Below are 25,999 nucleotides of genomic sequence, written 5' to 3'. Positions count from 1 at the left end.
TAATACTCAAGTTTATAGCATTTGTTTAACCTCTTACTTTAGAAGTAGTTGAAGATCTAGGAAAATATTCATAATCTCAGCTAAAAGATCCAATCAAGATATGATTTTGAACATACCTACATTTTATTCTATCATCCCAGTAAGTCAAATGAAGTCAGAAAGTGAAAGGATGTGAACTCAGCCAAATACTGGCTTGATAAAATCTTATATGGAACAATAGTCTAAATCACAGGTTATTAGACTATAATGTATGCATCTCAATGGGATGCAAGATACTAACAGTTTCTGGCTATTTGATCATACAGGACTAGGTTTTCAAAGCATTTTTCTTCATTAAAAGAACCCACATTGTTATCCGCTTTCAAAAAAGCACCTGAACAGGTTAGTTAGCACTTCCTTTGAAAAATTCCAGCTTGTCAAAAACAAACCTTTTCTGAAGAAATGTGAAAGGTTCAGCAAACTCAAATTCAGAGCATACCAGGTCAAAGATATAGAAAGACTGAAGCTCAAAGCATCCAACAGCTCAGCAGCTAAGGCAATCAAATAGATTCAGGTTCAAATCTACTCCTGTTGCAGATAAAGGGTTTGAAAGTGACTTTTCTACATTCAGTGAAGCCTCTTAATCATTAAGTTTACAAAGTCAGTCTTTCTGAGTACCTTATTATACAAAGTGAAATAGCTGCAACATGAGATATTATTTTAAAGCTGTACCTAAGATTTATGCAGCGCTGTACAGAAATCTGCTAGTTCTGAATTGGCTGTCCTACCTACCAGAAGGAGCACAGGTGAAGTAAAAGTCTCTCTTTTTATTAATACAGACAAAAAAGTAAAAGATACAGTTTTCCAATTAAGGGAACAATAAAATGAATAAGAAAGTAAGGTAAATGGGAATATTCAAAGGTGTATCAAATGGGATAGGTAAATAGTGGATTGTTTCCAGAACTGGTCTTTGGCTTGATAGCATTATTTTCCGTAGTGACCTTGACACAAAAATGTAGGAGCATGCTAATGAAGGCTGGATCATGAGGATCAGAATACAGGAACAATTAGTTTAGAGTTAGAACAGCAAAAAAAGCTCTGAAATGTAGTGGTACAAGGTGCAAGCTCATGCACTTAAGAACTAATAAGCTTATCTACTTTGAGTAGAGGTCCCTTCCAACCTGAATTACCCTTAGCTTAGTTCATCAGCTAGAAAAAGCAGAAGAGAAAATAGAACTGGGTAAAACTAGTTAATCACAGAATACCTACATGGCTTTTGTATAACTTGCCCCCAAAATTAAGAAAATGTGAAGTAGAACAGAGCTAGATATTTTGAGTATGTATCAGTGCCAATGAGGTGCACATAAGCCCTTACCTAGAATTATGGTTATAATTGCTAAAACGACTCGTTCACAAAAGACATGAAGCAGAGAGCTGTGAGGATGATACGGAGGGTGGGCAGCCTTTCAAGCAGGTGGAGAAAAAAGAGTTTTGCTTGCTGAGAGGAAGCAGAGTTTTGCTAGCACAGGTCAGCAAAATGCTGACAAGGAACACAGGGACTTTCTGAAAGATGTCAAAAGAAAAGTTACTCAAGTCAAAGGCAACATTAGCATGAGAATAAAGGTATATAAAGTGGCCATCAATAGAGGCAAACTGGAAATTACAGGAAAAGCCTCAGTCAGAATAAGAGTTTTGAAGCAACCCTCCAAAAGGACCAATGGGGTGACTGCAACGCCACTACTTTTACAAAACAAAATCATAACCTAAGCTACCAAGAAATTGGATTGGCTAGATGAATCAAGACATTTTTCCCGGTCAAATGCACTATGTTAAAATTTTGATTCCTCTTGATGAAACTGAAGTGTTCGGATATAGAAGGAAAATTTTTCTCCCACACAAATGCATAAAAGTGAAATATTCTGAAACTTTCAAAATTTTCCCCAGTTTTCTGATGTGGAAGAATGTGTATGTGTTGCTTTAAATCACAATGAAAGTAAGTATTGGGATTTTCTACCAGTCAGGAATTCTGGCTTTCTGCTGCTGGTGTTCCCTGCAGTCGGGTGTCCTTCTGACTTGCTCTTTTTTTGTTTCTGCTTCCCCCCACAACACCTCCCAAAAGATGTGGCCTGCCAGTCACAATGCCATACATTTTCTTGGAAAAGGTGCCTTAAACATTGACTTAAACTAGCATACAATGTGGAGAGGATCTAGAAAAGTGCAGGGGTCTGATTCCTCACTGATGCAGCGCTCAGAAAATAAATGCCCTGAGACTGGACAGATTGAATATGATGTTTTTAGATTCCAGTTTCCACAAATTCAAACAATACTTGTTCACACAAGCAACATCCTGCCAGCGTAGTGGATGCTGAGCAACACTGAATAATTTGAGTGACTTACTTGGGAGAGAAAATTTCATGCATAACTTCATTTCTCGGGTTTTTACTTCATACATTCAGACAATGGGTATCTTCCAAGGATCATCTCACAGGTTTTCAAACTAGCTTTAGGGGACAGTCATGTTTGCACTCTGCTGGGCTTCCTGGTATGGCAGAGGCTCAGTTTGGCGAGGGGCAGCGCTCACTGGGACCCTCCCTGGTGGGACACAGCAGGCAGGGGCTGCCAGGGCTGGCCCCAGATCCGGCATCGCACTTCGCCCTGCCCTTCCTCGGGGAAGGACACCAAATAAAAAACCCAGCGGCGAGGTGGAAATACCCCTCAGGTGGAAATGCCCCTCCAGGAGGCACTCTTCTATGCTATACGCAACACGGGCAACTTCCGATTGCTCATCTAGCTACCACCAGTTCTGTACAAAATTTTATTTTTCCTTGAATGTCAAGCATATTACCAATCTCTGATAGTATGACAACAGAAAAACACCACATTAGAAAAAGCCACTTATAAAGCTTTGGTTAAGTTCAATACAGGATTCTGCATTAATTTAAGAAAAGGATTTCAGACCCTAATGGGAACTGTGCCTTTGCTCTTTATGTCAAAGCAAGCAATACACCTTATTAGCAAAGCATACAATGAAAATTACACATAGCTCACTTAAAATGAACAAGGAAACAGCATAACAAACAATACAGCTAGTTAGCCAGCAGTTAGACCTTTCTTCTTGTAAACCTGCTTCTTCTATGCAACAACTGTAGTCCTTGGGAAGAAACTGTAAAGGGTATACAACTTAATCCATAATTATGCAAAACTGTTTCATTTTGGTTGTACAAACATTTTTTTTATTTTTGTCAAATTATAGGTCCAAGCCAGGTATACCAGTTAAAAAAAATGCAATTTTCACATAAGCCAAATCACCCACATGGGACCCTTTTGTAGTTAAAAGTATCATCTTCTGTAAAATCCTAGCCCTGCTTGAATCAGTAGGAGTTCTACCCTTGCATTTAACCTTGATTTTAAACTAGGAGTTGCATAGCAAGATAGGTGATATTACTTCCATAACAAGTCCCAATATTCCTTTTTCTTAATCTATAAAAACCTCATATATGCTTTCGCTAATGGAACACTTTGAGCTAAGACATGTGAAATGTACACAAGCCAGTGAGATTCACACACATATGAAGTAAAAGCCAGCCACATTCTTTCAAATCAAATACTGTGTAGGTAGGCTGCATGTGAAAAATTTCACAGTAATTTACACCTGACCAATAACTATTAATGCCTAATCCTGCTCCCATTGGAGTCAGCAGAAGTTTTGTAAAGGACTTCAGTAGTAGCAGGAGTATGATAGGGCACTTAAATAGCAAACACCAAATATTACAGTTAATTTTATTCCTGTTAAAACTGATCTCTCTTTAAAAACACTTGAGATTCCATCAATGAAAGCTACAAAAAATTACTGGAGTTTCTTTTAAAAAGGAATGTATAACCTTTGGGATTCTTATTAATTTATAATATCAGAGGTACTTTTGTTCCTGTTTATGGGATTATTGCTGGTCACCTTCCTGAGACTTTAAAGACCATAAAAGACAAGCACCATACCTATTCTCTAATGTATCATATCACAAATTAATAATTTGGTCCCTTTCTAAATGGATCTCTTCCCACAATGACACTAAAACACAGTGATGGATCACAGATTCCAGGTGGTCCAACCGGCCCCGGCATTCCAGGACTGCCACGATCTCCGTCTTTACCCGGCTGTCCACGTTCTCCAGGACGTCCTTCCTTGCTCATACCTGGGGGACCTTCAGGACCTTAACAACACACATGCAATAAACAAATGCCTTACTGAAGATATATTAAAATGAAAACAAGGGCAAATACAGACCCACAAAACCCCTGCTCTTTGGTGAAGAGCAGTATCCAGACAAAGAAAACTTCATTCCGTGAAAAAGACACTTCCTGTCACAAAGTGTTTATATGTTCATATTATTAACATGTTATCTGACCAAGATTTTAAATAAAAAAGCATGGAGAAGACTTTAAATAAAACTATCTTTTAAAAGGCAGTATAAAAATCTGCTTTCGTACACTGTTTAGACTTTGTCATTTAATCTGAAACCCCAGCGCATGAATCAAAGTCCTCTGATTTCCATTCATTCTTCAGCTTTGGATCAGGCCCTAACATCTCTTACGAACACTCAGCTTTGTATTCTGCAAGAACACACTGCTGTTAGGAAGAGCACTTGCCTTCACTGAGCAATGGTTAGAAGTCACATGACTATATCAGGGCTCGGTTTTCAAATCAAACAGATACTGCTTTGTCAAAGAGTACTTGATCCAGTCTACCAAGAAATAGGAACCTCTAGTGCCAATCTTTAGAAGACCTACCTTACACATTAAATAATATTCTACAGCAATTTAAAAGACAGACAAGAGTCAGGCATTAAGCATTAAAATGTACAGGGTAATTAAGATGTTTAAAAACTATTTCAGTCTTTCCAAATTATATTAATAATTTTTATAAAATACACTTTTTAAATTATTCTTATGCACTAAATCTGCACAGCTGAACCAACCCTCACCTGGAGGACCAGGGGGACCTTGGATCCCAGGAACTCCAATTCCTTGACTGCCTTTTACTCCATTTTTTCCTGGCGGGCCTGTGGATTAGCAAACACATGCATATCTTTGCACACTAAGAATATTTTTGTTTGAGAAATTCAGAAGTCAGCATTTGAGAACAGTTATTGAATAAAAAATGTAAGAGTTCAAAAGCAAATCATGGGATATAAAATAAGCGTTTCCTCATAATCTGTAGAGTGTAACAGGCTTCTTAACTATCCTCATTTCTACTAAATTAAGAGTCAGTCAGTGTAGCACCTGTTAAGGAGATAGACACTGCGTAGTGAGGAAATAGATGATGGGGAATTAAGAAATTTTTTTGTTAAGTGTCTTTGGCTTTTCATTGGCAGAATTTTTAAGAAACGCAGCATTGTAGAGTTTTTAAGAAGCATGAAGGAAGTGTAAGATATTCACCACAGCCCCCGTGAAATACTGACTACAGAGACAATCTTCCCAAGTGTACAGCTGGATTAAAATCTCCACCAAAGAAGAAATGTCAAGGGAAGCAAAATCTGTGCTCTTTCACACTAGTGCAACCCAATGAATTCAGTTTCTTTATAGAAACAGACATCTGTGTTTCCATCTCTTACAGAGTAGCCAGAAAGATTAATCAGTATCGGTTCCAGAAGAAAACTGCACATTGTCCTTCTGGGGATGAAATTATGCAAGCACTACAGATAAATCATCATCATGCCCAGAGTGAATTTGACATTCTGGGTCACAGTTAGTAAGCCACAAAGTGAGTATTTACCAACCCTATGCCTGTCTACCTGTGGTACATTACTAGCTAGCAATATTTCATACAGATTTCCCAATTATTTTGATGCTATAGGAAACACAGTGGCCGCTGGGGCCACATTTACCAAATTATGGACATTACTTGTTGTCTTTGTACAGTTCCAGACTGCATATGCATACTTAACTATAAGTTGCAAATAAACCCACAGAAATAAGTGGGAACGCTCATATGGCTGAGTTACCTAAAAACATTAATACTAGTTTGGTCATTGCTAATATTATTAAAAAGAAACCAGAAAGTTTAAGAAAAGCATAAAGAAAGGAGTAAAAAGCCTTGTGAAATGAAAGGAAAAAAAGGAGAAAACCCCAGGAAATCAGGCTAGCATTTGCTAGAAGTTAAGATATGGAAGAGTACAGAGAAAAATCAGAGGAGTATAAGGGTGTCACATGCCATAATACCAGCCTATAGGGTAGCAGGCAGTAAATGACTGGTGAATATCTGTCATTTTAAAGTCCTTTAAAATAGCAGAAACAAGTAAGTTTAGGGGGAAAAAACACTAGAAAACATGGAAATGCATTTAAATCCATGCCTAAATAACCTGTTTGATCAAAAAAAAATTAAATGCTGTTAAAAACATCTACATAAGACTATAGAGAAAACAGAAAACTCTGTAGGAAGATCAACACAAAGTTTAACTATAGCAGAACTAAACACTAGTTATCTTGCCGCACTGTTGTGTTTTCTCCACTCCCGGCATGCATTCTTCATAGGCAGTGACACATTTACATTGCACCATGCCCTCAGGTCCCTGCTGTGATCCATTCCCAGCCATTCCCTTACCCCATCCTGCTGTCCCCCCATGCAAAGCCGGAAGCAAGAACCGGCACTGTGACTCGAGCATGCAGTACCTCTCGTCCCACGAGCGCCAGGGCGACCTGGAATGCCTGTCAGACCTGGAACACCGTCATTTCCTGGCAAACCAGGAAACCCTCGTGGGCCTTCTGGGCCTCTCGGACCTGGCGGCCCTGGAAGTCCCGGGGAAGCGCTTTGGGACTGGCAGTGATTGCAGTTCTGCAGCCTCCCGCTCTGCAGGATGGCAGGCAACTGGGCTGGGAGAACCCAAACAAAAACTGCTTAGAGCCTTGTGACATTGAAACACTACGGCTGTGCACACGAAAATACAAAAGTATCACCCCCCAACCACTACAACAGAAACGGCTTCCTCTAAATAGAGAGGATAATCCCCTTAGGAAACAAAATGGCTATGGAGCTGTGGCACAGAAATATATATCTACAGATATATATACATCAGTGATAAATCAGCACTACTGATCTTACTTTCACGAAAGCATCTTGATAATTATCAGGAAGCCTCTTTAGCACTTTAAATTAGAAAGATCCATAAAGAATCTCTGGAACTCACTTCTTAGTACATCTGAACACACCTGCCGAATAAATTCTTCTGAAAATTCTCGTGCCTGAGTTGAACAGAGAAGTGTTATAAAATCAGAAAGTATGCATTTGTTTGGGGGGGTTTAGGTGCTGAAAATGGTAAGTCTGAGGTCCAATACATACAGGTTTTCCATCTGATCCAGGTGGTCCCGGGGGCCCTCTGTCTCCTGGCTGACCTCTGAGACCAGGAGGTCCAACCAAGCCCTGGATACCGGATTCTCCTTTTTGTCCATTGATGCCTCGAATGCCTGGATCTCCTTTCTCACCTTTCTGAAATCAAAACCAACAAAAAGTCAATCATGTCTTTCACAGGTCATTTGGAAGCCATGTAGCACCAAGCAAAGGCATTCTAAGAAAATCTCCATTGATAATCTTCATAAAATGAATATGATCAAGCTGTCATTGAAAATTAACTTGACACTGAATAGTAGACCTATTTCACTAACATGTATTGAAGCCTTAACAACTATTTCAGATACAAATATTTGCCAAATATATCTAGAAATAAATTCTAAATATCTAGAAATAAATCTAGAAAAAAATTACCATCATGGATAATTTTTTTAATCTTTAAATACCTAAATTTCAATCTTAAACAGATCTATTTTGCTTATTAATTAATATAAAACAAAAAAAGCCTTCCTTATTCATATATGGAAGAAAAGGTTTTATTCACTTTTTCATGATAAATTATCTAAGTCATTCCAGTACATTAAAAACCTTCTTAGAAGGCTGGAAAAATTACAAGTGAAATTCTGGCTCCATTGAAATCCTTGGCAAATTTCCCATTTACTATAATAGTCAAGAGACAAATAATCACAGAATCACAGAATCACTGAGGTTGGAAGGGACCTCTGGAGATCATCTAGTCCAACCCCCCTGCTCAAGCAGGGTCACCTAGAGCACATCGCACAGGATTGCATCCAGGCGGGTTTTGAATATCTCCAGAGAAGGAGACTCCACAACCTCTCTGGGCAACCTGTGCCAGGGCTCTGTCACCCTCACAGTGAAAAAGTTTTTCCTCATGTTCAGATGGAACTGCCTGTGTTTCAGTTTGTGCCCGTTGCCTCGCGTCCTGTTGCTGGGCACCACTGAAAAGAGTCTGGTCCCATCCTCTTGACACCCTCCCTTCAGACACTTGTACACATTGATAAGATCTCCTCTCAGCCTTCTCTTCTCCAAGCTAAACAGGCCAAGCTCTCTCAGCCTTTCCTCATAAGAGAGATGCTCCAGTCCCCTAATCATCTCCGTAGCCCTTCGCTGGACTTGCTCCAGTAGTGCCACATCCCTCTTGCACTGGGGAGCCCAGAACTGGACGCAGTACTCCAGATGTGGCCTCACCAGGGCTGAGTAGAGAGGGAGGATCACCTCCCTCCACCCACTGGCAACACTCTTCCTGATGCACCCCAGGATACCATTGGCCTTCTTGGCCACAAGGGCACATTGCTGCCTCATGCTTAACTTGGTGTCCACCAGCATTCCCAGGTCCTTCTCCGCAGAGCTGCTTTCCAGCAGGTCAACCCCCAACCTGTACTGGTGCCTGGGGTTATTCCTCCCTAGGTGCAGGACCCTGCACTTTCCTTTGTTGAACTTCATGAGGTTCCTCTCCGCCCACCTCTCCAGCCTGTCCAGGTCTCTCTGAATGGCAGCACAGCCCTCTGGGGTATCGGCCACTCCTCCCAGTTTTGTATCATCAGCAAACTTGCTGAGGGTGCACTCTGTCCCTTCATCCAGGTCAGAATAGAGAAAAGTAAAAATTCATTTGATTTCAATTAATTTTTTTTTCTTCTGACTTCAGTTACTCTCCATATGATTGATAACAACTGCAGTCCATTTGATTTGCTGGAAAAGGTTAAAATAATGCTGGAAAACATTTTGACATACCTTCATTAAAGGAATGATTCTTCAATGTATGGAATTACCTACTGTAACAGTTGATGTGGAACTCTTTCCCTAACTTGGAGTCAACAAAACTTCAGTACAATGCAATTTGGTACATGCCCAAGGTTAAAGTTAGTATACTATCTTTGATCCCTGATGAGTTTTTTTTCCTTACATTTTTGCACAGCTTCTGCATAGTGTTATCAGCAACTTTAATATGTTCTTTTATCCTTTCCAACTATTTTAGATGGAACTATGGAAACAAGGATCACTGTACATGACAAAGAAAACTTATTGGAGCAAATAATACAAGCTTAAGAAGCACTCAGGCACATATTCTTCACAGACTTACTCTGTTAAATTATGCAATTTATATTACATTATACCATTCTATCTAGTACTATCAAAATTCTTGACATCAGAAAAATATATGGTTCATTCAAAGCTTTCTGGAGGCTCTGAATTAATAAAATGCCCAGAGTTCTCCTAATGAATTATTATAGAGTAGCCAGCTTCAAATCCAGTATCTGCTTACTCAGTTTTATGCAGAAATGTTTAGATGGTTTTTATCTCAAAACTGTGACATTGTAACTGATACCTACATGAGGGAAAAAAAGAAAACACTTAACATTGTACCTGGCACCACAAAAGGACCACGGTTTGTTCAGGTTAAGTGAGCTCTTCCACTAAGTCATTTAGTTTTGCTGTAAATGAATCACAGAATCACAGAATCACTGAATCACTGAGGTTGGAAGGGACCTCTGGAGATCATCTAGTCCAACCCCCCTGCTCAAGCAGGGTCACCTAGAGCATACTGCACAGGATTGCATCCAGGCGCATTTTGAATATCTCCAGAGAAGGAGACTCCACCACCTCTCGGGGCAACCTGTTCCAGTGCTGTCACCCTCACAGTGAAAAAGTTTTTCCTCATGTTAAGATGGAAGTGTCTGTGTTTCAGTTTGTGCTCATTGCCTCGCGTCCTGTCGCTCGGCACCACTGAAAAGAGTCTGGCCCCATCCTCTCGACACCCTCCCTTCAGATACTTGTACACATTGATAAGATCTCCTCTCAGCCTTCTCTTCTCCAAGCTAAACAGGCCAAGCTCTCTCAGCCTTTCCTCATAAGAGAGATGCTCCAGTCCCCTAATCATCTTTGTGGCCCTTCGCTGGACTTGCTCCAGTAGTGCCACATCCCTCTTGTACTGGGGAGCCCAGAACTGGACGCAGTACTCCAGATGGGGCCTCACCAGGGCTGAGTAGAGGGGGAGAATCACCTCCCTCGACCTGCTGGCAACACTCTTTCTGATGCAGCCCAGGATACCATTGGCCTTCTTGGCCACAAGGGCACATTGCTGCCTCATACTTAACTTGGTGTCCACCAGCACTCCCAGGTCCTTCTCAGCAGAGCTGCTTTCCAGCAGGTCAACCCCCAACCTGTACTGGTGCCTGGGGTTATTCCTCCCCAGGTGCAGGACCCTGCACTGAAATTTTAAGCCAGTGGGGCAGTGCAACCCTACTCTGAAAAGCCATCAAACAAAAACATATTCAAGTGACTGGTTTTCCATGCTTTTTAAAAATTAATTTATTACAAGTTTTTCTTTTTCTTTTTGCTTCCACTATCTTACAGGACCCACACAGCAAAAACTATATATGCACAAAAGATACCACTAAAACAAGACAGCCACTTTTTCTTCTTAAAAAAAACAAGAGAAATGAAAAAAACATGACAGACGTTAGTCAAATGATGAAGAATACTGCTGGAAAGATGCTCCAGCACTAAGATGCCATGCACAACCTGAACAGCAGTCTGTACACTCTTCCCATTACAGAAGTTGTGCACTAATTCAGAACTGTCTTTTTCCAACATTGTAATCATATTTTACTTTCTTGATACTGTCAGCTTGAACATAGTAGTCATGGGGACTTGGTATTCTTAGTTACATAGGATAAATTTGTAATTGTTCATTTCTGTTACATGATTACAAATGTTTTGTCCTTTAACAGCCATTTTAGCAATCCTCACAGGGTCTGAAAGGCTAGGAGATAAGGTATGGAGCTTAGCAGAAGTTGCACGGGTTGGGATCTGAAAATCACATTGATTATATAGATTTCCAACTATGTATTTATGTGATTATTTCTAGAATTCATAGGTGAACATTTGGGCCAAGAAAATATTTCTAGTAATTAAAAGTTATTTGTTTTTACTTTAATTATGTTTAGAGCTACAGACTAAGTTTACATATAGACATCTGACTTGCAAGTTGATTTATTTGGAATTAAATGTTAAAAAGGCTAGAAAGTATTAAGAATCAGGGCAATATTGGGACAATGGCACCTACTGTAGAAAAATATTACAGGCAAGAGGCCAGTATATTAAAAAAAAATAACATCGGGACAAAACACTGGAATCATCAGCACAACTGCCTGCAGAACTTGCCAAAAAGCAAATGAAACAGCTGAGGGAACATTTTCTGCAGAATATCTCGGTCTTTTAATGGTCAGCCACATCCTGTGTGTGGCCTTGTTTGTCGACCCTATTTATTGGCAAAGAAAAATCAAAAAAACAGAAAAGACTTCAGTAACTGCTGAGAGTTACATATTGAAGAAACTTTTTATTAAGGAGTTTGAGTGTAACAAATGACAACATATTTTATAAAAATTAGAAAATAAAGTCATTTTATGGATATGATGAGTAAGCACATGACGTGTAAGCATTTAGTAAGAATATTATTAATAGGATTTTTCAGGAGAAATATATTATTATGATGATTTAAATTTAGAGGGATTAGTTTGATGATGTAAAAGTAATCTTTAAGCAATTTTGGCTATAATTAGTAAGGCACCTTAGCCAAACTGTAGTTTTAAGTATTCAGTCGAACCCTAGAAGCCTATAGGACAATTCACAAAGTTAAATGCATAAAAAGATTTAATTATTTATCTGAACTGAGCTTCCAAAAGAATATGCTCCGTTACTGACATGCAACAATACGTTACAAAAAACAGAAAATAACTGAACATAGAAATCTCTAAATAAAGTTGAAGCAGAATGATACTAATGGGACAGTGTGCACCCTGATCTCACTTATATTGGAATGAATAAAAAATAACTAACAAAGTCAATCATTTAAATTCCAGTATTTTAAACAACATGCAGCATGAAGATCAAAAGGTCTGACCATAAATATATAAAATATAAAGCTGGGCCTTATAGAAGTCTCCCAGAGATCAAACAGATGTAGGTTCTGACAGCCCAAGAAGGACCCTCCAGATGTGCTTCCCCTTATATGTAACCCCTCAAGTTTCATGCTGAGTTGAGTATAAACCTAATAATAGAGAGCAAGAATCCTGCCTGGGATTTTCTTAGCCACTCTCACAGGACAGAATCCTCTAAAAAAAGATGCTTGTAAAGGCTTCACTATATTCCTTTTTATTACCTATGAAATAAAGCCACACAATGAAAGCTTCTGGTCAAGATTAAAACACACAGATAAATAGTTCAGCTGTGGAAATCCTTCCCGCAGGCTTTTCCGGAAGCTGAAAGTGCAGTATATCAGCATAGTTCAAAAGGAATTAGACAAGCTCATGAATGACATTAAACGCAATGTTTTGGATCTATCCTCTAGCTTAAATGCCCCTCCACTGTTGACTGCCAAAAACAGTGACGGTATACAAGAGGAAGGATCTTCTTTAGGTGTCCTGATTCTTATATTTGTATCCTAAGCTGTATTGGCTGCTCCTGAAGGGCAGATATTGGACTAGATGGACCATTTTGATCAAATATTCAGTATTCTTCTATGAATTATTTCATATTTTCAATGAACTTAGAGCCTCTAGATTTTTTTTTCTTCAATTATTTAGTTTCTTCAGCCAGCAACTTCTCTTTTTTATTTTTTTAAAGGCAATGCTTGGCTTTAAAATTCTTTTTTTAATCTTGCATTTCATAAACAACATGTACTTTGTCTCTTTTTAAGTATTACTTCTTTCTCTGTTCTGATATTTCTTAATTCATTTCTCTTCTCTTACTTGGAGTACAGAAATAAGACTATGAACATGCACTTTACAGATTACATAATTTGCAGAAACAATTTTGTGATTACACACAAAGTACATACCTCCCCTTGTTCTCCACGCAATCCTTTTGCTCCCTTTAGAAAGTAACACAAAAAAGAGATATTAACAAAGCAAGTTGAACCAAATTATTTTGGAATAAAAATATAATATTTTTGTCCTTTGTTTTTAAAAATTAATCACAAACATTAATTTTAATAGTTCTGTGATTTCTATTTCTACAAAAAAGCAAATTGTATATAAGGATTAAAAATATATATCATAGTGAGTTAAACACTTTAGTAATACCTTTAACATCATACACTAAAGGATAACTTGGGAATATATCATACATATTATAAACTATATATTATATTAATGTACAAGTGCAAAGACAAAACGTTATTAACTCAACAAAACACAAAAGAAATAAAATTTTGTGGTCTACCTAAAGGAGACTCTGGATTCTATTTGTTTAATACTGTCTTACTAGACAGAAATCAAGCTCAGAGCCTTTGAAATACAGACGTAGTTGGTACACCAGAGGTTGCATTTTGGCAAAGAGTTCCAGTGTCCTTTCTGCCACCTGCTTCAATGGAGTCATCAATCTTTCAGTTCCACAGCAAGATGGCAGCTCAGCTCAGGCTTTTTTCACTTTTCTGATGGACTCTTATGGACAAAGGAATCTGCATTATATCTTTGAGAAGTTCTGAAGCTTCTGGAAACCTGGGGAAGGACCTACATACAGCACTGTCTACCAAAACTATCTGAATGATTGATTTTTTTGGTTGCTGGCCAAAATAGGTAAGTGTGGGAAAACAGTTTTAGACTAAACCCATATTATTTTTTCAGCTTTCTCAAAAAAGCAAGAAATAACAATTCAGGTTGTAACAGTCTATCTGAAAAAAAGGTGCTCTTTCACTATCATTTTATTTTACTTTATAATTAAAAAATGCATATGCAAATGCATGTGCAAATATGCATATGCAAATATGTCCATTATTCTCAAAATGAAATAACAAAAAGTTTAATTTGTAAAATGTTAGAGTAGGATGTTACATTTGGTTAAAAAAAATTGTTGGCCTTTTAAACTTTTTTTTCCCCCAAAATTTCTGCTCAGCTTTACTACAAGACTTCTGTTAAGATACCTACCCCTGAGAGTGATAAAACCATGCTAACATGCAATGCAGATGTTCTGCCCCTGCTTCACTGGAATTAGCTCCTCCTGTCTAGACAGGCAGCTGTATCAACGTCGTAATTCTGAAAAGCGCAACTGCGACTTCCTTCCAAATCTAGTTTTAGCTATGTACTTCTAATAAATACTTTTCTGTTTAGACATGACATAGATTATGTAGTTCACAAGTATTTATAAATACTAACAGTTATTTTCTGTGGTGTAACAGCATAGCCAACTATGACACAATCAAAATGCATTGGCCTAGATTTAAAAGAAAGAGAAACAACTGGATCTCTCTGCTTTGCAGCTGAAACAGGAAACATCTGTAATTTGTGAGCACACAATATGTCAGCAATGACTCCCACTATACTACAGGAAGTAAAGAAGTGCATAAAACTGTAGCAGGATACACGCAAAATCTTAACACGTTAAGCATCACTCATAACCTTTTCACAAAAGCCATTATGCACTGTTAGGTATTTTATGTTTGTAAATTTGTAATTTTTTCATGAAAATTTTCCACCATGATGGATTTAATTAAATAATACAGGAAGATGTACTTTCATTCTCTTTCTCAAGACATAATCTCCCACAATCACAGAATCACCTCGGTCAGAAGAGACCTCCGAGGTTCATGCTCCTGCTTGGGGCAGATCCTGTTAGAGCAGGCTGCTCCGGGTCATCTCCAGCCAGGCTTTGAGTGTCTCCAAGGACGGAGACTCCTCAGCCTCTCTGGACAGCCGGCTCCAGTGTTTGACCCCTCTCACAGCAAAATGTTTTCCCTTGCCTCAAGCTGGAATTTCCTGCGTTCCAACTCGTGTCCGTTTCCTCTTGTCCTGCCACTAAGCGCCTCTGAGAAGAGCGTGGCTCCATCTTCTCTACACACCTGCTGCATTTGTTATTTTTAAATTATTGTTTTATTCAGATAAATAAAGACTTATGTTAAATATATTTCATCTGATGCAAAGAACTATCCATGTTGATGGAAGCAATCTTATGAAACAAATATAAATTGTGGCTCTCTTGAGCTGAGATCATTATTTTAACAGTACCTGCAAGCCTGAGATTCCTTGTCTTCCTTTCTCTCCTTTTTGTCCCTTCAGAAAAGAAACACATCATCTTAAAATATACATTTACTTGGGAGAAATAATTAACCTATCAAAAATAATACAAAGATGTAAATCCTAAAATCTCATCCTAAACCGAGCTCAATCAATCTAAATACTTATTCTTCAAGAGTTCAGAATAGCACCTGTGCTGGCAAGATACAGTTTCTTCCCTGAACACACAGGAAACAGTTTAGCAACTGAGCAGTGACATGATACTCTCCTTTTCTTGTAGGTATGACAGTGGCTTTTAGATAACAAGACAGATAATTTTAGAATATTTAAATTTTGGAATAATTAGATAACATCAGATAATTTTCAAGTATTTTAAAATATTTAGATAATCCCACTGGTTACAATGTCACAGGTAGGCAGAGGCAGGGTGGTGTTACTTGGGTTACGAGGGCTTATAGGTCCTCCCGTGACTGCGGGAGGCCGGCAGCCTGAGGCCAGGCCAGCCCCAGGATGGTCCCGGGTGGCCGCGCGACCCACAGCCAGAGCCCGCCCCAGTGTGGGGGCCGCGCACGGGCTGCCCCGGTGCAGGCAGCAGGCTCACCCCCAGGCAGATGCACCGAGCAAGGGCACAGCGCTGCCACCCGTCTTCAACCACACCTTCCATCCAGCTTCATTTTTAAATTTCTCTTGAATCCACTCTTAACACATATTAATAGTGTTGGCAAATGATTTTGATTAGAAACAAAGCTGATATACCTGGATACCACTTTCACCTTGGCTTCCTTTGTCCCCCTGTAAAATATTAGAAGAAAAGTCTCTACTGTAACATGATTCATCTCACAGACATGTTGTCTCTGCTCTAATTTAATTCAGTAAATACAAGAGAAGTATCTAATAGCCTTTACTTATGCTGAATGAAAATAAATTACTTTATCCCTGTGTACACAAACACTGAAGAAAGTACTGAGCATCATAATAAGAAGGAAATCTGTTACACAGAGAACCAGTGATATTCATATATCAAGTTAAAATTAAAAATACAACATAATAAGGTGGCAAATCCAGTCGGTGTTCATCCAGTGATTGTATGAGAGTAGACAAGACACAGGGAGGAAGGGAAGAAGTTTTTGACGGATTAAATTTAGTTTGGATGTAAACCACTAAGTATGCTTGCCTTAAACAGAGAACAGTGTATAAATACTTTCTGTTACATTTATTACAAGCCCATTAAATGTGTAACTTATACATGACACAGCAAAGAAAAAAAAACAAGACTTTTTTAAACCAGAAAAAATATTTATATTTATATTTAATCAAAACTGCGCAACGACTAAGTTTCATTTTCACCCGTTCTTTTTTACTTTGGTAGAGATTTTTATTCCACTGAAATCTTACTGGGGTGAATAGCAATAGAACGGTGCAAATGGTACTTAAAAGTCAGGCATCCAGGTTTATCTAGTTGTCTGAATACTATTTAATTGTCCATGGAGAGAAAAAGGCAACTCTTGAAAACAATTCATCCCAATTAATAAAAGAGCCGTAAAATATAGATACTTCCAGAAGGTGCCTATCTCTCGTTATTACTGAGAAGGAAGCTTAAAGTTATAGGAGGTGACTCATGACCTAACTTTGACTCTGCTAACAGACATGAATCAAAATGTTGGGCTTAAAAAACAGCAAACCATGAAACAAAAGATGGATCCATGGGGGCCATGCAAAATTGTTCTTCATAAAGAAAAGAAGCTGGGTGGAGGTTTTGTTTTGTCAGTTATCTAGTAAGAGACAAATATGTGTGTATGTGGTTTGTTTTTTGTTCTTTTTTAAGAGATAATATTTAGTTAAATGCTAAACAGTAGCAGAGAGGAGATTTTGGCCATGGCAAATAGTTTCCTGATCAAAAATCCCTCAAGATAGGAAGGTATTTATGCCAGCTGTATTTGGGTGTATTGTACTTGAATATAAAATATTTTGTTTGGTTTCAAGTTTTAAAATAAATTATAACTGAAGGGCTTCACTTTTATTGTCAGATGCCCAAACTGTACTTTTTGAGAGGTTGTCATACTTATGAGTTGTAACTTCAGTTAACCTGCAATACATATCCTGACTTGTTTCTCTGTATATAATGAATGTTTTTTGCAAAACAGACTTACCATCCTCAGTTTAAAATTTAAAGATGATCCATACAAAATCTCCCTTCTTAAAATCAGTATTACTGCTTTGGTACATATGCCCTACCTGACCCTTAGATATTGAAACTGAGCATATGTTGATAATGAAACTAATTAAACTATTGTTATGATGCTGGCTCAACTCCCATTACCCTTACATTGGTTTCAGTGCATTGTGAGAGACTTAAGCCAGGAAGTCTTTGTCCTTATATGCTCTAGAAATCTCTGCCTCAAAAATTGTCAAAAGAATAATTTCTCCACATTTCACCTTGGAAAAGGGAACTCAGGTTGAGACACCGTCACCTAAATTTGGATTATTCTCTAGCTTCCCCTGACTGTAGTGACCAGGGACTTGCTTCAGTTGGCTTAGCATAGGCACACAGCGCTATTTAAGATGCTCCAGGCAACCTAAGGCATCCCCGTATGCATCTAGTGACATTTGAAATGCTCTAGCCTAATATATCCATACACAGCTGGCACATATGGCAGAGGACATCTGGTAGACCTGTGCCCTTCTGGAGCAGAAGCTAAAGTCTAGCAGAACACCTCCGTGTGAGACTTTCCACAAAACCTCAAATACAACACCACCCTTCTAACTTACTGCTTGGCTCGCCCTGCTTCTTTCTATAGTAAAGTAACTGATTCAACTCGATTTCTGTAATGCCTATCACATGAAGGTCTTCACCTTCAAAAGGTGGTCCTCTATACTTCTGGTGTTTCTACACAGGCGTGTTATCATTTTTATTTTTGAGTAACTGCTTATTACTATCTGACACCTTACCTGAGCTTCCTTTGCTTTTACAGGACTTCCTGCTTATCCTGAAATATGTAATTTGAATATATAATGGAGAAATCTTTGCCCTAGTTGATACTCCATTAGTCCCCAGAAAACACTGCTAAGCTTCTAACACAAGTGTCAGATACATGACCCAAACACACCTAATTTACTTTTATATAAATATTTCTACAAGCTTAAAGGTATAATTTGGGCTGATAACAAATACAGCAACATTTTTAACCTTGATAGCATGTTGCTTGAATAAATATCTAGCTTGAAAGGTTTCAGGTAGAGCTTGTTAATTATAATAAACTACATCCTAAGGAAACAAATCTGTTACATGACATCCAATCCAAAGACACAGTATAACAGTAAAAGAAGCCTCATATTCATATGCGCCAGTTAAGGAACACATTTTTACAAAAATTTTCTTTGGCCAATTTGTAATGTTTTCCCATAGAAATACAATGAAATACAGAAAGTAATAGCAGTACTCATTATCTTGGTAAACAATGAAACATTTAATTTTCAGGATACGCATATTGTTCCATGAAAGTTGTCCAGAATAAAAAAAATTTAAAACAAACACGTAATGAATACAAATCAGAACTTCAGTTACAATCAGAATTAATAGATTTTCAGCAATAGAATTATTTTGACTTAAATCAATTTTAAACCACTAGCGCTGCAAAGTCTTCAACACTGGAATTCTCTCCCCAAATCATGTTATTGAAGATCATAGGGAACATTTTTTCCCATTTGTTTCAAAAAAACATGTAGTATTTCCTTCCCATAAATTTGCCTAAGAGCGTATGGAAAGGATAAATTCCTGAACTCTCTCTATTTCTTGGTTGAGTTATATAGAACAAAGGTGCCACCCCTGAAATAACATCATCTAGAAAATGCAGTTTTGTTAAATTCTGATAAAAATCTTTGTAGTTGCCCACAGGACATAGCGAATAATGATTTTCAATTACTTCTAATTTTCAGCTTCTTAAATCCCATTCTGTAACTACCATGCAGCTGATTTTTCCTCAAGAGAAATATTTCACACTCTAATGAGTTCTGTGAGCTACAGTAAGAGACAAAAAAGTTAGTATTTGAAAACCAGATTTATTCGAGGCCCTTTTTAGCTCCCAGTCAAACTAAAAGTACTGCCTTATTGGCTGACACAAAACTGGAAAGTTTCAACAACACATCTTGTAGAAGAAAACTTCAAAGGAAAGCACTTAATGTAATATTAATTATATCTTTAAATTATGCAAATTTCAAAAAAAACCCCAAAGATCTACATTGCCTATAATCTTGTCAACAAGACACTCCTTAAAGACATGTGATTGTCATAAAATCCTACATATGTACGCTTTAAAAATGAGTGACTATTACAAAATTCAAGCATCAATACTAAATTTTGTAATGTGTTCACAAAACAGTTCTTCAGCACTGAAGAATTTCAGTATAACCACGTCTCTAAAACTGCTTGATAGATACAATGCTGCGCCCAGAGACTGTGAGATCCTGAAGGCAAGATCTCTGCAAGAACTCAACATGCAAGAGGAAAAAACACAAGTTCTTATTTGAAAAGAAGATCCAGTTTCCAACATTGACCACAGAAGTGCAATCCATCTCACCTAATTTTTGCCATCTAAAATTTCAACATTTAATTTACCTAATTGTCTAGGCTTCTTCTACAGTCAAAGGGGATAGTTAAGCACTTCCATATGCATCCCATCCTAAGAAAGGCATATAATACCGATGTGAATGAATGACCCCCTGAGAAGCTCAGACTCCCTCAACTAAATATGGAGAGAACCTGGACTACTTGGTAAGATCAGATATCTAACTCTTAGTGGCTAAGGCTAACTGAGATGAATCTGTCCCAGCTGCCTACAGTTAATTGCTCCAGTTCTTAGGGGATCTCCACAAAAGACTTTGTAGAATAGACTTTGTATATATAGTACTTGCTATAAGAAGATATAATACAAAGTAAATCATAGAACATACTATTATATACTATAACTCATAATGAAAAGTCCATTAATACCTACTTCGTAACATTTTATTTTAACAGTTTCTCCCTTTTGATCATTCTCTCCTCTCTAGGAAGAGTGATTGGTTTTCTAGAGAACAAACCTTCCAAAATTTACCAACTATTGTCCTATAATAATGCTGTATTAAAGAAAAGGTTTTCCTTTAATAATGATCACTTATAGGAAAAGCATTTCCAATAAAAGCTGTAATTAATGTAAAACTAGAAAAAAACTGCTTACCTTTATACCTTGTGTGCCAGGGATACCTGGGTAGCCTGGTTCTCCTGGAGCACCTGATCCTCCTAGTTCTCCCTGAGTAATACAATAGCTCCATAAATATCAATGATATGTTGTTGTATTGATAAATACATGTATTGCATGTTTTTCAAGATCACTTGATACGTTTTGGCTATGATATTCTGAAATTCTATAACTTAGGGTGACGAAAATGTCTGGAGAACTTGGGAAGGGATGCCGAATACAGACAAGCTGATTAACGCCACAAAAGACGCTCCTAATCCTTAATATTCAAGTACATATGCATTGTAACTAAGAAGTAAATCATGGAAAAGTAAATCAATCTCTCCTTTAACTACAGTATTTCCAGATTCATATTTACCTTGGCTCCTGATAATCCTGGTTTCCCCTGTATTCCAGGTTCACCTTTATCACCCTATAAAACAACATAAGAGTACAGCTGATGCATCGGTATGTTTTGTCACGTGCAGTATGAACAGCAAACATAAACAGACACTGCTGGGAAATCTGCTTTTAAAAATAGTCAAGGCAGTGACCAGAAGGCTTAAGTTCTGTCCTCGTTCTGCAAACCTGAAGTTTCAGCCCTCTTTCAGGAAAGGCATACTGGTGACAAAATAGATCTGCCTGCCTCTGCTCACCTGTCCCTTCCCATTTTCCTTGCCCAGTCATACCATATTTGTGTATACTGACTTAACATTTCCATCATCTTATTTAATAAAACTCTCAAAATCCTTGGACTTGTCTGAGCCAAAGTATGTTTATATTTTGCTTTTTATTGAAGCCTATAGAACTTGCCATGTATTTAGCATGAGGTTTTCATTAAAATCTAAGAATTATGGATTACTTTTTGATACTTTTCTGTAAGAATGAGAGTTTTGGGGGGGAACACAGCTTATATTCTGAATGAGAGATAAATACATCTCTTTTGTACAAATGAAAGCATTTTTCTCAAATGAAAACAAAACTAATTTTGGGGGGTTATTTCATAGGTGTTCAGTCTTCTTGACAAGGGCAAAATGTTGTTGCCTTTAAATAGTGTTACCTTCAGCATGCAATTTTAAATAAGTATGTACTTTGGATATAAAATAATGTACGTGGAAATGGAGCTAGATGTAGATACAAAGTTTGGGAAATGGAATCTATATTCATAAATATTCTCCAGGACATACAGTTCAGGACTTACTAGCCAAAACTCATCTCGGATTAAATTAAAAGGTTGCACTAACAGATAAGGATTTATAGTACCTATTTTAGTTTCTGAGAGCATGGGTCAAATTAATTCTTGCTGTAGCTGCAGTGCAATCAATTGTGTTACATCTGAAATACATTTGGCTCCCTGGATGGAAAAAGCAGCACATAACTTTATTTAACACAATTAAAATATAAATAAATGTAACACAGGCCGAAAGTTCTGATGTATACTGAGAACTATCTGGCTCCTAGCACGGGAGAACATTTTCCAGGACTGTGCAGCTCAAACAAAATCTCACGACCATTTCTGGAAGAGTTCCAAACCTCATGAGATGACAGGCACCATTCGCTAAGCTATATTAAGGTCTCTTGAGCATAGATACCGAACTATCGTATAAGGTAATATATGGAAAACCACATAGTTACTTTCCAATATTCAATATATTGAACAATTAGCTGCAAAACTCAAGAGTTCTGTCATTTTGTCATCGATAAAGCAGTCATTTATCAAAGTCACAATCAAAACAGCACAAATGCTCACCTTAGACCCAGGAGCTCCAGGTAGACCAAATGAGCCTTCTGGTCCCATCAAACCCTATTTATTTTTGAAAAGGCAGAGACATTTCTAAAACAAGCTATAGGAACAACGGTTTTATTACAGTGTAAAAATATTATTTATCATATATATTTCTATAATGAAATAAATGGATAGGAAATACAATCTTGCACAGTAGATTAGTTAGGCCTTCTGTGGCCAAAGGAAGTGTTACTACACAATGGAAGAAAAAACAATTTTTAGTAGGTTCTTAGCTATAATCGAAAGTGACACAAGAAAGAGTGTCTTAGTTTCCATTTAGGGTTCTCCAAAACAATGGAAGTATAACTGCTATTTCAGGACTCGCTTGCTTCTTTCTGACAGTGTGTCCCTCAGAGTTGTGATGCCTTCACTCCATCTCCAAACTCTGGGGAGACTGAGAGACAGCAGTTAACTTTGGGGGCACACCTTCACTTCTTCTGCAGAGCCTTCAGGATTGAGCCACTCATTCATGAATCCACCAGCTTCTGCCATTTCAGATCGTGACACTTCAGCACACGTGCACAGGCAGAGCATTGCCACAGACAAGTTCCTTGGACTCCTCTGACGGGCATGTGTTGATAAAGGCATGTTTAGCCATCTTTGGTCCATACACAAACTAAGAACTAAAGCATATTAAACCATCAAATACCTTGGTTTCTCCTTTTTTCTGTTTAAAGTTACTCTCAAGTATACTTTAGGAAAGAAGTCTTATTTTGAAATCATACTTTCCAAGGAGGAATTTCCGTTTTTATTATTTTCCACATCTGTTGTTAATATACGTCTCCCTCACCACTTCATCTCACTTCTTTTGACTCTAGAACTCCATGTGTCAACAAAAACAATGTATTATTATTGTTTTATTTGGACGTGCATATATAGTCTGAAATACAATCTACTAGTAAAGTTTACATAATAAGATACAGCCTAAAATACAAGCATACAGAAAGTCAAACATCTAAATAAGGCCATGAAATCTAATTTGTTAGAGATTAAGTTTTATCAGTGCTTCTAATTGTTAGTATTTCCAAGAACCACTGTTATTTTTATTATTTAACCTAATCTCTGCTTTCATATATATAAAAACAACCACTCTCCATTCAGTACTAAATGTTAGGAACTATTCAGAATATATTGTCAATGACATTATCCCAGATCTTCTTCAAAAGTTATGTATGATCAAAAATAAATGACTACAGTAATTTGCTACAGAGATTGTAACTCACTTTTGCCAAAAAAATTTCAATGCTTTTGCTAAGACTGAAAGGATGACTTTGTTTTTGCAAAAACAAAGAAAAAAAATTCAAAATATTTGGAATATGAAGTAATTCATTGTACCAGGGTTTTAATAAACATTTCATCAATTTTCTAGTATTTCACCTGTGAGGCAACACAGATAACTCAGACTTCTTTCTTGCTGTATTGCAAGAAATTATGGGAGACCAAAACTTTTGCTTTCCGTCAATAAACATAGCAACTTGCTCTTTGGGCCACAGAAACAGGGCTGTGAGTCCACAGAATAAAAGGTATCAATCACCAGAGCAAAACTCAAGTAACTTTCCTGCTAATTGTCCTGAGGGTCAGACTTTTCCCAGTCAGCCAGTTACAAATGAAAACTCTCCTATTAAACCTCAATTTCTCTATTATAGCTAATAATATTATATGTGGCATCATTTCAAGCACTTTTCTGAACTTCAAAGGTTAGATCTGCTTGTTCTCACTTATCTCAAAAATCAGTCATCTTATCAAAGATGATGCAATTACTCTAGTATAATTTATTCTTTCGTAAACCAAAGGTTTACTATACCCTATTCCATTTCTTTCATAGTTTTGGAGTAGGAATTATCCATTCCCCTCCAGCTGGAGTGAGGTATCCGAGTTCTACTTCCACCTATAGCTTAAGAGACAGTGTCGTCCCATTAGCCATTTGCTTGCAGCTTATGTTCAGCAGCACCTTTGCTACAGAAAACATAAGAAAATATTCATTTGCTTTTGGAGCCTAGTGTCGATTGTTTTTGAGACCTGTCTTGATTTACTTGCATACCAGTCCTGCTTTTGCACTTTTTCTCTTTTTATTTGTATAACAAAATAAGCTTTTATTAATTTTTACTTCACTGTGGGGTTTAATTCAGCTTGGCTATCAAACAACTATTTAATCAACCTTCATGTTACGTATTGACCTCCTCACTTCTAAAATATAGCTTTTTTGTGTGATCTTCCTTCTGTGAAAATCCTTTTGATATTATTATTCTTTTCTCTTCAGACTCCTCTTCTGTGCTCATGTGCACATTACCCAGTAGGGAAAAGCAGGCTCAGGTTTGGGGAGAGAGAGTGTGGAAGAGATGAGAAATGAAACTAGCGGATTTCTAGCTTCTTTCACATTACTAGCTCAGTGGGGCCCTGTGTTTCAAGTCATGTAACACACTGTTGAGAGCCTACCCCCTAGCGATGCCACACTAGAAGACTACATACGCCTACCTTGTGCCTGCATCAGTCCCTGGATTACAGATGTGGTTAAAGACTCATCACAAATATCCCATGTTCATTTAAACATTCATACATTTTATTTGTACAATGGGCAAAAACTGCATGTATATATATGTGCGTATATATATATATATATTTTAATCAGACTGGGTATATGTATATGCCCTCACTGACCTACAAATGCATACTGGAGAAGGCAAATCAGAAAATAGGCTTAGTATAACTAAAGGCCAGGCATACATCTGCAGGAAAGGGAGAAACAAAACGCAATTGTCCTGACTTCCTTTCTTCACTTTAATTACGAGGCCATATTTAATGCATTTCATTTAAAAATTACAGGAAGACGGCCACATGGAATCAGCATGCTGCAAAAAGAAAACTCTCTCATGCAATATAGGAAAAGCTTGAGAACATAATTTGAAAACTATGGCATACGAAATTAAGAGAGAAGAGTATGTCCTGAACAAAAATAAATAAAAATTAAAGGACATAAAACATAGTGTTACCTCCCCATTTTCCAGGGCTGTCACTATTTATGCATCAGATAAAATAACAAATTACTGAAGCTGGCAACATAATAGGGATAATTATTACTGAAGAAGAACTTGTTACTGAAGAATTTCCCCAAAGTATTAATAGCGCATCCACAAGCTTTCCATCTGTTTTTTCTGGAACCGACATAGTCAGTGTGACTAATACAAGGAAAATCCCACTACCTTTTCTGGTTGAAATTCCCTAATGCCATAAAAAGTATTCACATATTCCATGCATCGATTTCCTACTTATTTTATCAGGTAACAAAAGATGCATTAAAATGAGCTGATAGGAAACATTAATAAATTATTTCAAGTGTATTACAGAACCAGATGTTATTTATCTACAGCAAATATGAAGTTGAATGGTAGGTGAATTATTGAATAAATAGATACCCTTTGGGATCCCACAAGGTTCTATTATATTGCAGTCTCACCTTGAGTATTTTGTTCAGCTGTGCTCAGAAAGAAATGCAGAAAATTTTTTCACTGATAGGCAATAAAAATGATCAGAGGCACAGGTGAGAGACCAAATGTGCATCTGTTAACGATTAGAGAATGCTTATACTAAAGATTTGGTGGAAAGGTAGAGAGAAATGTCATGCTTTGAATTGTTCCCCTCTCAG

General features: G+C 37.5%; 1 protein-coding gene across 1 annotated transcript in view; it reads right to left on the bottom strand.

The window, feature by feature from the left end:
• Window positions 1-2,780: 2,780 nt before the first annotated feature.
• The window catches only part of COL21A1 (collagen type XXI alpha 1 chain), a 119,817-nt gene continuing 96,598 nt past the window's right edge, over window positions 2,781-25,999 (bottom strand). Inside the window, exons 21-31 of the mRNA XM_067294166.1 lie at window positions 22,321-22,374; window positions 20,950-21,003; window positions 20,571-20,642; window positions 16,111-16,146; window positions 15,346-15,390; window positions 13,182-13,214; window positions 7,313-7,459; window positions 7,161-7,215; window positions 6,646-6,846; window positions 4,959-5,036; window positions 2,781-4,187 (exon numbers count right to left, since the gene is read on the bottom strand). Of these exons, the coding sequence (XP_067150267.1) occupies window positions 4,000-4,187; window positions 4,959-5,036; window positions 6,646-6,846; window positions 7,161-7,215; window positions 7,313-7,459; window positions 13,182-13,214; window positions 15,346-15,390; window positions 16,111-16,146; window positions 20,571-20,642; window positions 20,950-21,003; window positions 22,321-22,374 (963 nt within the window). The 3' untranslated portion in view covers window positions 2,781-3,999. The remainder of the gene's footprint in view (window positions 4,188-4,958; window positions 5,037-6,645; window positions 6,847-7,160; window positions 7,216-7,312; window positions 7,460-13,181; window positions 13,215-15,345; window positions 15,391-16,110; window positions 16,147-20,570; window positions 20,643-20,949; window positions 21,004-22,320; window positions 22,375-25,999) is intronic.

This window comes from Apteryx mantelli, chromosome 3 (assembly GCF_036417845.1).
Source record: "Apteryx mantelli isolate bAptMan1 chromosome 3, bAptMan1.hap1, whole genome shotgun sequence".
NCBI classification, from domain to species: Eukaryota; Metazoa; Chordata; class Aves; order Apterygiformes; family Apterygidae; genus Apteryx; species Apteryx mantelli.
This window is presented reverse-complemented; position numbering and strand designations above follow the sequence as displayed.